Below are 12,819 nucleotides of genomic sequence, written 5' to 3'. Positions count from 1 at the left end.
ATAAAAGTATGTATATATGATGATCAGATAAAACTTTCCAAATATTCTATGTTCTCAATATTATAACCATAACTCTTGCATAGTATGGTAACCACAGACTCAATTATTTAATGTACATTTCAAAAAGCTTGAAGAAGAGGTTTTGAAAGTTTTCACCACAAAGAAATGACAAATGTTGATTTAAACTTTACCATTACATGGTATACCATGAATATGTACGACTTTTATGTTTTTGTGTGGAAACTAAAAACTCAAAAAAAAAATATGCTGTGTGCAGTAGCACATACTTGTAATTTCTAATTAAAAATAAATATTACAGGGGTTGGGGTTGTGGCTCAACGGTAGAGCACATGCCTCTTTTTTTTTTTTTTTAAAGAGAGAGTGAGAGAGAGAGATAGAGAAAGAATTTTTAATATTTATTTTTTTTAGTTCTCGGCAGACACAACATCTTTGTTGGTATGTGGTGCTGAGGATCGAACCCGGGCCGCACGCATGCCAGGCGAGCGCGCTACCACTTGAGCCACATCCCCAGCCCCGAGCACATGCCTCTTACGTGTGGGACCCTGGGTTCGATCCTCAGCACCACATAAAAATAAAGATATTGTACCCATGTATAACTAAAAAAAATTTTTTTTAAATAAATAAATAAATATTACAGGGCTGGGGTTGTGGCTCAGTGGCAGAGTGCTTTCCTAGCATGTGTGAGGCACTTGGTTTGATTCTCAGCACCGCGTATCAATAAATAAAATAAAGGTCCAATGGCAACTATAAATATATAAATAAGTATTACAATTGTAAAGAAATTTTTGTGAAAAAATTGGTAAGATATTAGAAATGCTGTAATAATTTGGTTAAAATGATGAGATGTTTGGGAGGGAAATGTTATAATTTTAATTCTCTAAGGCAACTAGCTAGCAAGAAATATTTGAACCCTAAATGTGGCTTAAATAATAAGCTCTGTGTAAACAGAAGTGCATTTATTCAATAAATATTTACTGAGGACACACTAATTGCAAGATCTTGAGTTACTTAAGACTTAATTACTATCTTGTTAATTCTTCATCCCAAAGTGTAAAGTCTATCTAGAGAGACTAATAAAAATAAACCTAGAGATAGCTAGATAGATCTAAACATAAATTTAAGTGTTAAATCTGTACGTAGGCAATATATTAGAAAAGAGCAACCTTGAAAAAGTTAGGTGGACGTTGAGAATGCATATATCCAGACAGATGAACAAATGAAAGAAATACAATCCTGGGAGTTCAAAAAAATTAAGAATGCATGACATGGGAAGAAATTGCCAAGTTCAAGGAAAAATTAATATACTATCACTCTTACCTATTGAAAAGTAGTGTGATAAAGGATTGGCTAAAATAATATCAAAGCAGGTCATGGAAGACTTATTGAAAAAGTCAGACTTTATGATTCTGACTTAAATACTATATTTGCTCTTTACTATTAATGAAAATCCTTATTTCTGAGCATAGAAAGGATACAAAAGTGATATTTATAGGGAATCTGATATCCAAGTGCACAATGGATTGAAGGAGTAAAGATAAAAAATTTTTTAAAATAAAAAAAGATAATTATTGTACTACTATGAAATAATAATAGCTTAGACTGGGTTTGTAGAAGTGAAAAGAGGAAAAAATACACCAAAGAGACATTTTAAAGGAAAAATAAACACAGCTTTTGAAGATAAATCTGTATATCAAGACTAAAGGTGACTTAAAAGATTTTAGAGCTTGTGTATTCGCTGTGCTGATACCAAAAAAAAAAAAAAAAAAAAAAAAGTAAACAAGGAGTAAGGAAGAGTCAACTTTGGTGTACAGAGGAAACAGTGAAAGAAAATGGTATAGGTTGAGTATCCCTTACTCAAAGTACTTAAGACCAGAAGACTTTCAGACTGAAATTTTGAAAAACATTTGCATTTATGTAATCTGAAAATTAGGCATCCCTAACCTGAAAAACTAAAACCTGAAATTTTTAAGTACCATTTCAGATTTTGTAGCATTTCAAATTTCTAGATTTGGGATGCTCAATCTGTAAGATAAGTAAAAGCAGTGAATTGCTAAAATACCAAAAATATCTTACTAGGATTTTGTGAATATAAAATAAATCTGTCCAGAATTTTTTGCTAAATCTATTCTTACTTTGAGCAGTTTGCCTTCAGAGTATGCTGAATGTAAAGCAAAATTATATCCTTTGCTATATACTTTATATTACATACTGCCCCCAAACTATAATTAAATCTTAGCAGAATAATAAACTAGTTATCTTTAGTGGCCAGTTCCTAGATTCTTTTTTTTTTAACACCCTGATTACTGGTGTTACTAACTTAAATGCCAGAGAAAAATCTCTTCCCTTTTAAATATACCACAATGTTTTAAAAGTATATGAGACATAATCAAGACTCAGAGTTTAGTTATTTCAAATACCCAAGGCATTCCAGCCAGAGAAAATACAGAATCTATACTGTATTAAACCAAAGATATAGAACAGAAACATAAGAAATTTCCAAGTTAACTTTTATAAAATAAACAAAAAAGAAATCATAAGATTTGAAAGTAGTAGACAAAAAGGTGTGTTAACATCTTAACGTCTAGTGAATTGCTAAATGTTTAAAGATTGAAGTGGAATAGAAATTTTGCAAAGTGTTTGAAATTGTCACTCTAATGAGTAGTGATAAAGTACTGACCCTAAAATGCTAATTGCTAATAGAACTCTAAACTACAAAAACACCTAACAATCTCTCTTTGTATAAATTACAATCTAAGAGATGAAGAACATCATAATGAAATAAGGGAAAATGTGGTTAAGTTCAAGAATAAAAGGTCCAAGTGCCATGATAGAATGCAAAGAAAGATTATATTTGATAGTAGAAGAGCAAATTTCATGGAAATAATAGTACTTGAGATGGGCCTTACTATATATAGTAGAATAAAAAGATCAAGATGGAGAGAAGAATATTCCAAATGGTGAAGCGTGTTTAGCAAGTGTGGGTAGAATGTGGCAACAAGAAATTGTCCAGACTGGATAAAATATAAGTAAAAGAATAACAGAAAATGAGGGAGATATGTACATGAAAACTGCTAAGATAATCAAGCTGATTTTAAACAGGGAGAGGAAATTTGAAAATGAAAAATGTATTTAAAAGTACATGCTGCCTATTAAATAAGTGTCTCATAAAATATTACTTAAGGAAAGAAAAACCTTTATTTTGAAGTCCTGATTTCATAAAATTTCACTCTGTAACAAGATAGTCATTAGGAAAAATATTTTTTACAGTGTATGACAAAAACCTTTACTAGCAATTACAGTCACATATTGCTTAATGACAGGAAGACATTCTGAGAAACGCATCACTGAGCTATTTTGTCCTTATTGCAAACACCACACAGTATACTTGCACAAACCTACAAAGCAGAGCAGAGCAGAGCCTATACTTATTGATCATAGAATGCAATGTGTACAGCATGTTACTGTAGGCAACTGCAATATAATGAAGTATTTTTGTATTTAAACATAGAAAACATACAATGAAAATACTAGATGACAGAAGTTTTCCCTTTATAATCTTTTGGGATCATAATCATATATGTGATCTGTCACTAACAAAATTTCATTAACAAATTTAACGAAAACTTAGCTAATAGATACTCTTTTGCCTTCAGATCTTAGAATATTAAGTGAAAAAAAACCTAAGTGGTAAGAAATTCAAACAGGAAGCCTCATTAAAATAATTAGTATTCAAATAGAGAAGAGTAGGTATAAACAACCATCACATGCTTCCTTAACAGTTACAAGTTATTACAAATTTAAGACTGTAATTTGTTTTCTAAAATAGCAATCTTTTGTATTTTATCCTCAGACTTTATCAGAGTGACAATTTCAAGCAGTTTGCAAAATTTCTATTCTACTTCAATCTTCAAAACACACTAAATATATTAAATGTTTGTTTAGATTTTGCTATATCTGTTTAGCTATAATTCATTACTCTCCCTTTACTATAAAACTCATTCCCCTATATGCTATTTTATCTACTCATTTTAAAAAGAAGCAAACGTACTTTTTTACATTTTGAAATGTTTTGTTCTTTCTCTCCACTTTTTTTCCTTCTTTTATCATTGACCTTGGAAACTCTTGAAGCAGTTAAAGTAATTGAAGTTGGAGTATGTTGAAATGCAGTGTATAATTCCACAGGAACTTCATCACCACTCTCAGTTGCACTGGTATCACCATCTTCAAATGCAAAATGAAATTATTGGACATTTAATACTTGTATTTCAAAGAGTAAAACAGCATTCCACATGACACAGTATTATCTCTGTTTTTCTAAAGAAGAAACATACTTTTTAATTTCTTTATTCACCTCACTCGTAAGAAGATGGTACATTTAAATACAAACTACAAATGTCATTTCTTACACATTAAACTACAAAGGATCCAAAAGTCTGACAACAAAACTCTGGTTGTGTGAATGAGGAAAGAAACAGGCAATACCATACATTAGCAGTGACAATTCAAAATTCCCTATGGAGAGGAATTTAGCCACACCTTGAAAAACTAAATACACTTATTCTTTGATCAGGACTTCTATTTCTAGGGATCTAGCCAAAACAAAGGGGGGTTTAAAAACAAAAATAATGAAAAAGAACCAAAATGTCCATCAAGGAGGAACTGCAAAATAAACTGTGATTATTCAAAACCAGTTGTACTGGTTTTAACCCAAACATATTTTAAACCAAAATGAAAGCATGGCAAATCTTATACAGAATTTAGGAATTGTCTTTAAAAATGAAGGAGGGGCTGGGGATATAGCTTAGTTGGTAGAATGCTTGTCTCACATGCACAAAGCCCTGGGTTCAATTCCCCACAACACACATACACATACATACATACACACACACACACACACACACACACACACACACACATACACGCACTCGTGCGTGCGCAAAGAGATTCTATTTCACATGATAAACTAATGGATTGCCATCTCTCTGAAGAACAAATATGTTTCCTTAAATCAATATACAAAATCTATGAGCCATAAAAAGAATATTTAAAATCTATACCTGAGGTTGTAAATAATATATACAACAAAAATTCATCAATAGGGTATTTATTTCTAACTAAAACCATACAAGTCATTTATTTTCTCTATCACACTAAACTTAAATTTTTTACGCACCTGACATATTTTCCCTTTTCCGGCGTTGTAGTAGCACCGCCCTCTCTTTATCCAAATTCCTACATTAAAATTTTAACATAATTATTGATCAGATTTTCATAAACCTACATATGAAGCAGAATTTTTTAAATGTTTTTAGTAAAAGATCAACAATACAAAATACATGCAACTTCTCTTGCCTTTCAGTTTAGATATGATCTAATATTAAAGCAGTAGAGGCCAATTAACTGACCATTTCATTCTATTTAGAAAATACTATTTTACCTAGGAAAGGAGCACAATTTATTTCAAATTCAATATTCAGTGCAATAAAAAAAACTGAAAAAACACCCATAATGTTAACAATGTAATTAAAATCACAAATTAAACTTCTTAAGTTTATGATACTGAATTAGTATCTACTGCATATTAGCATATGCCTTAAATTATCTGCACTCTTGAAATAACAAACACTAAACATTTTACAAAACATGTCATAAACTTTAAACAGCTTCTGTCCTTGACCTATATCATCCATGGGAATTAGTATTTTTTCCCCAACTTTTTCATTGTATATACTTACTAGTGTAGAGACCAAATAATACAAGATTATTTTAAATGAAAGAATAAGGGCTGTAGACTGAAATATCTATAACTCAGTAACAGACTTGCCTTTATGTCTACCAGGACACATAATTATTAGCATTACACATAACAATTCTACATAACAGATCTCTTTCAACTGCTTATCAGTTGCCTCTTATTAGTTTTTAACCTGCTCTTACTGAATTCATGAACAGACACTTATTCCATCAAAAGCTAGTAACTATCATAAAATAAAACAAAAACATAGAAAAGTCTCACTCACAATGAGAAAAATACAGCTATACTGAGATTACAATTTCTCAACTGTGAAAAAATCCAAGTCTGTCAAATGCTCTATTGTAGACTTGAGAAAACAGGCATTACTGAGGGAATTCAAAACTGCATAGCTCTCACCAGAGGGAAATTTGGCAACAGCTGGCAAAATTTTATATACATTTACTCTTTTAAAAGTCCAATCCCACTTTGATTTGCAATAACAAAAGCCTGAAAATAAATGTCTTCCCAGAAGAAGCTAGTTGAATAAATCATAGTACTTAAGTCTGTCCAGAAGCTAGGTAGTAGTATAGAAAAATACACTATATGAAGTGATCTTTTAGCACATTTTTTTGGTACTGGGGATTGAACCCAGAGGTGCTTAACCACTGAGCAACATCCCCAGCCCTTCAGCATATTTTTTTTTAAGAGGAAAAAAAAAAAAAGAAATGTAAGGACTTTGTGTAATATGCTTCTGTTTATGTAAGGGGGAAAAATGCAAATATATAGGTACATGTCTACATGTAAGAAAACAAGTAATGGAGGAAAAAATCAATTTTTAAAAATAGTTACTTCTGGTGTAGAAGGAGCAAGGATAGAAGTTAGACTTACTGGAATATATCTTGTTTTATATATTTGACTTTAGAATGATAGAAGCACACTTACATAATTATAAAGTATATAATTATAAGAGTAAATAAAAATTTAAAAACAAGTTTAAAAAAAATAACTGGATTACTCATACATTTCTGGTAAGAATGTAAAATTAGATAGCCATTATGAAAAACAGTGTGACAAGTTCTTATAAAACTAAACATGTAAACTATTGTGTATGTGTAAACAAACAACTGTGTATACACATACACACACACCCCACATACATCCCACACACTAAAAAGGAATGAAACAGTAACACATGGAACAAATTGGATTGCTCTTCAGGGAATTCGGCTGAATGAAAAAGCCAATTCTAAAAGGTCACAAACTATATTATTTCATTTTTGGAACATTCTTAAAATGACAAAAATTATAGAAATGGAGATTATATATTATTATAGATTAGTGGGTGCCAAAGGTCTGAGTTGGGAGGGGTGGAGTAGAAATGGTTATAAAGCAGCATAAGGGAACCTTGCAGTGATGGAAATGCTCTGTACTTGGCTGTATCAATGTCAAAATACTAATTATAATTTTCAATTAACAGTTTCAGAAGATATTACCAATAGGGAAACTATGTAAGTAAACACAAGATTTCTGCATTATTTTCCAACTATATGTGATATCACCAATAACTGAAAACTAAACAGAAAAATAGAATAATCTAAACTTAAGTATGCATAAATTGGGTTGTAATGACACACTGAAATTCTTTCAAAGGATTTTAAATACAATAAATGGACCCTACCTTTTTTAAGAACTATGCCCTATGAGGAAAAAAGTTTTATGTAATCTCACTAATGGTGCTAGTGTTGGTATTACTTTTGAGATTCTTGTATTCTTTTGTAGGACATTAAACAATTAAGTAATCATGTGATATTCTAATTATATTATTCCTGTGTTGTTGAAAACTATGATAAAAGGACATATGTGTAAACAATATAAAACATTAAATAAAAAATTGTATTCCTAAATTTAAACTGTAATTTTAACTATAAACTCTTGTATTTTATCTTTAAAGTAAAAATAACAGGCAAAACATAATTGTTGATAATTACTGAAGCAAGGTGGGGGAAATGAGCTCATTATACTACTTAAGTTTTATATAGGTCTAAATATCCATAAAATAAGAAATAAATGGGGTTAAGAAGAAAACCATATACTACAAACAGGAGTCATAACAGACCTATTAAATTCTGTATGTAATCAAGGAAGTGGTATTTCAGTGACTCTTGTATTTCAGTGAAAAAAGAAACCAACACAATTAAGTAAAATCCCTATAAAGTAAACTATACATCATATGGTAAATGACAAGATTCTTCCTCATATTAGAGATTTGAGGATATAAAAATAATAAACAGAAAAAATGAAAATGTTCTCAAAAATCGGTAAAATACAATTATTAATTCTTTAATGTAGAATTCATAAATAAATTTCTGATATTTTGCTCAGTGAAATTACTGGTAATCTTACCGTGTATGTGCAACTTACCTAGGCTGACAACGTTCACATAGATAGGTATCAGGAATATGCTGTCTATCAATCCCCATGCAATCAATATGTTGCCAAACACTTAAAAAAAGGAAAACATATAAAATGTTAAAACCATCCTTAAATTAAGATTTTATATTCTATTTAAACCACCACTTAAGCAGGCCTACTTTGAGTTTAGCATTCTAAAAGGTGCTAGGAGGAATTCATAGAAGGGTATCCTCACAGAAAATTCTGAGATATAAAACAAGAGGGCAAAATAGGATATAAAAAATAAATTTCTAAAGCAAATACAATTTTAAAATGCTAAAAGTAAAGATTATGTATGTTATTAGAAATTACAATGTGGAGATGTCCACACTAATTGAAGTTCATGGGGAAAGCACTACAGAGGATAATGGGTGTGAAAATAATCTCATTTTGGCAAATAGGAAGAAAAGGTGTCATTGTTGTATTTATCAATAAACAGATACAAGGAGAAGGTGGCCAGATGGTAGCCAATATAAATGAAGAGAATTATTCATTTTGTGAAATCAGAGGAGGGGTTAAAAGTGAATTAATGAAGTACAGTCAGATTATATAGGACTTGGAATACTGGGATGTATGCAAATTTCTTCTGTGAACATTTAACAATTTCAGTGGCATATAGTATTAGTACAAAGTAGCTAAGAAAATGGAAGTAAAAAGACAAACTAGAGGCTTTCCCAACATTTCAGATTTAAGCTTTAAAAGGACAGAATCAGAATAATGGCAAAGAAAAAGAAATCAAAGAACCCAAGAGGCATTCATTGGGGAGAGAAATTAAACCTAATTATTTTCAATGAAATGTATGGACCAGACTGCAGCAAACGTCTCAATTTGTTATTTTATTGCCAAATTTTCAATTATCTGAAATAATGTGTATGTTTGTTTGCAAAAATAGTCTTAGCTATTTTTTACATAATAATTAGCCACTTCTAATATAAAAGTAATAAACTAGCTGCTTATTTTGTTGTTCTTAACTAAGAATCTTAAGACTAAGAACTAGTAGATTTTGGAGGTATGTAATAGAATATATGTTTATAAAACAAGTAAAAAAGAAACACAGGGCAAGACAGGTATAGTGCTGTACACCTGTAATTCCAACAACCAGGAGGCTAAGGCAGGAAGATTACAAATTCCAGGCTAGCCTCCGCAATTTAGCAAAAACTTCAGCAACTTAATGAGACCCTGTCTCAAAAAATAAAAAGGGCTGGGAATGTAGCTTCATAGCAAAGCACCTTTGGGTTCAATCCCTTGTACCCAAAGAAAGAAAAAGGAAAACAAAAGCAGTCAAATGATAATGAAGGTTAGAAAAATAGATTACATTAAATTTGAGGGTTAAATAATGATGCTTATCCAGACAACAGAAGAAACAAAGACTGAAAATGAATAAATGAACAGAGTTCTAGATGTCAGGGTTGAAAGCAATTATAATGGGTAGCAGGAATATTGAAAAAATATAAAGAGGCAACAAAAAAAAAAAAGGGAAAAGATTTAAAAAGATTAAGCCTTGGGATAGGGTTGTAGCTCAGTGGTAGAGAGCTCTTGCCCAGCATGTGTGAGGCACTGTGTTTGATCCTTAGCACCATATGAAAATAAAATAAAGATATTGTGTCTATCTACAACTAAAAAAAATTAAATAAAAAAGATTTGGGGTATAATCTGTAGGACATCAAAAAAGAAAAAAAGAGTGAGAGAGATATTAAGCTGTATGGTACATTACAGACTGAGCAATAAAGAGCAAAAAGAGAGAAGAAAAATAGAGAGCTGTCACTGAGAAGCAAATACCTTGAATAATCCAAACACTGTAAAGTGGTCCTTCAAGAACATGTAGATGAGGCTGGGGTTGTGGCTCAATGGTAGAGCACTTGCCTAGCATATGTGAGGCACTGAGTTCAATCCCCAGCACCACATAAAAAGCTAAAGGTATTGTGTCCATCTACAACTAAAAATATTTTAGAAAAGAATGTGTAGATGGATATAAAAAAAATTCTAAGAACAATTTCACCACTCTCTAATAGACATAACTGCATATCATACATAGATCACTGTAACTGGATCAAAAGAAAACACTGCTGAGATTATACATTAATATAAAAACGATGCCACATGGTGGTACGTAATTTATCACAGTGGGTCAGTTAAGAGAAAACTTGTATGACTGGCTACAATAAGAATTGACAATAATATAAGAAAAACAATGTCATTTTTTATATTTTCAATTTACCTCCTGAATAAATTTACCACATTTTTATTACTAAAAAGTATTCATATTACAACCTTTCAGAAATACAATACCAATTTCACATTCTACATATTAATTTACCATTTGGGGGCAAAAATAAATTGAGCTTTTTAAAATATTACCTTTAACTGCAAGTTTATATTAATAATATGCAACTCTGAATCACTTAACTTACTGGGTGGGAACATTTTATAAATAATGCAAACTAATTTGTATTAGGGTCTAGGATGCATCTTTATATGGGTATTACATTCAAATATGGATATAAGCCATGCTACTTCAAATCAAGTAAGCCATAAGGAGCAAACTCAGGAAATCCTATAAAGCTACCAAACTTTCTTGCCATCTATTGCCTAAATTCTCTCTACTCCCCACCCTATGTAGGGGATGGACTCAATAACTTTTAAGGCTGAAATCCTACTGTTCCCTCTCCATCCTCCCGAAGTCCCTCCCACAAAAAATAAATAAATAAATAACCCAAGTGAAACAAAACCCCACTTTCTGTCCCAATCACACCTTCTCTAGGGGAGGAGGCCTTTCTTGGTGGTTGAATCAGGGTTGGGGGAGGGGAGACTGTGGTTCTGGTACAAGAAGACTCCAGAGTGCTGCAAGGTTCAAGTCAAAAGGAGGTGAGAGAGTCAGGTCAAATAAACATCAATCAAAATGTTTAATTCCCCCAAAATGGAAAATCACAGTTGACACAGCACAAATGATTGCAAAGGAAACTCAAAGGACATAATTTCCCTCTTTGTCTTATCTACTCCTCTAAGTACTTATATTGCTACTGAACTAAGTGAAAAGAGATGATCCTATATAAATATACTTCAGAACTGATTATCTATTACTCAATTTACAATAGGGATTTCTCATAGATTGGGAGACAGCTTTTGTTGACATAAGCTTTTTCTAAAAATAAAATGAACTGCATCAATAATAGTAGAAGTCCAACTTTTAAAAATGTAATCATAAATTCCTTCAAAAGTGGCTCTAGTCATCTCTTCCAAATTGACAAAGGTTAGGAGCATTCAAAAAATAATAATGTTGTGAAATATTTTACCTGCATTTGTCACAACAGATCATGTATCCATCATCATGTGTAAAACCACATATGCACCTGGTTACATCAGTACCATAACTTCCATCCTCAGATGTGCTGATTGTAGTAGCACTGGAAGTTTCATCAAAATTAGGAGTGGTAAATATGCCTACTTCATTTTTGCTAATAAGAACTGATGGAGGAGGGGAAGCTGGAGGTGTTGGAGGAGGACGAGCACCATAATTATGGTCCTGGATAATGGAACACAAAAATAAAATGATATTATTTAATTTCAACAATATGCCCTAAGAAATTTAAACAAAATTTAACCCTTAATTTTATAACTCAAAAGAGATGTGAAACTGGCTCAACTCTTCCTGAATACCATTAAAAAAATAACTTGATTAAGCAATATATTAAAACAATGGTAAGGGAATATAGCTATCTACAAGGTTGGGGAGATCATCTTCACATCAATGTCACCCTGACCACCAAATCAAAAGACATCATAATAGTCCTCTGGTCACACAGCTTTACCTTCAAGATGAAAGCAGGTGCAGGACATGAGAATAAAGGTGAAAAAAATTTAAAATTTCCAAGAATACAGAAACTAAGAATAATAGAAACAACAACAGATGATATACTATCTCTAATTATATAACATAGGGTTTTTTTAAAATTTGGTAATCTTTACTTTGGTCCAAGTAATAAAATTTCTCACAATTGTACCTTCATAATATCACAAATACATCCAGTTCTGAAACTGGATCTAATCTCTGGCTCTTATTAGGTATGCAATACTGAATAAATTAACTTAGAGAAGGTTTCACTTTCTCAGATAAAAAATAGGGATGCAAACCAGATATCAAGAGGTTCTTTTTGAGGATTAAATGAGACACTGTATATACAAATGCTTAGCATAAAGCCTGGCACATAACAAGTGCTCAACAAATAAAAACTACATTTCATTAACATGTAAATTACTATATAATTTAGACTTAACAGCAAATAACACAATGTAACCTTACTCATGGGAAAGAAATGTAACATAAAGTACTATTAGCATAATTGCAAAATAATAATATTAAAATCTTTAGGAAGATTCCTCTTATAAAACTACATAGTATGTATCTATATTCTTTAGATGATATGAAACAAATGTGCATTTAAAATATTCCATTTTAAGGGGCTGAGGATGTGGCTCAAGCAGTAGCGAGCCCCTGGCATGCGCAGGGCACTGGGTTCAATCCTCAACATCACATAAAAATAAAGAATAAAGACATTGTGTCCACCTAAAACTAAAAAAATAAATATTAAAAAAAAATAAATAAAATAAAATAT

General features: G+C 31.3%; 1 protein-coding gene across 5 annotated transcripts in view; it reads right to left on the bottom strand.

Annotated features, from left to right (window-relative positions):
- Kmt2e (lysine methyltransferase 2E (inactive)) overlaps window positions 1–12,819 on the bottom strand; it is an 89,434-nt gene that overhangs the window by 28,025 nt on the left and 48,590 nt on the right. For all 5 annotated transcript variants that reach the window (XM_078040202.1, XM_078040206.1, XM_078040205.1 and 2 more), the window contains 4 exons: window positions 11,500–11,729; window positions 8,177–8,257; window positions 5,195–5,253; window positions 4,070–4,242 (listed from right to left, as the gene is read on the bottom strand). In XM_078040202.1, coding sequence (XP_077896328.1) covers window positions 4,070–4,242; window positions 5,195–5,253; window positions 8,177–8,257; window positions 11,500–11,729 — 543 coding nt within the window. The remainder of the gene's footprint in view (window positions 1–4,069; window positions 4,243–5,194; window positions 5,254–8,176; window positions 8,258–11,499; window positions 11,730–12,819) is intronic.

The sequence above is a fragment of the Ictidomys tridecemlineatus genome, chromosome 2 (assembly GCF_052094955.1).
Source record: "Ictidomys tridecemlineatus isolate mIctTri1 chromosome 2, mIctTri1.hap1, whole genome shotgun sequence".
NCBI classification, from domain to species: Eukaryota; Metazoa; Chordata; class Mammalia; order Rodentia; family Sciuridae; genus Ictidomys; species Ictidomys tridecemlineatus.
The sequence above is the reverse complement of the archived record's forward strand: the minus strand, read 5'-3'. Positions and strand labels throughout refer to the sequence as shown.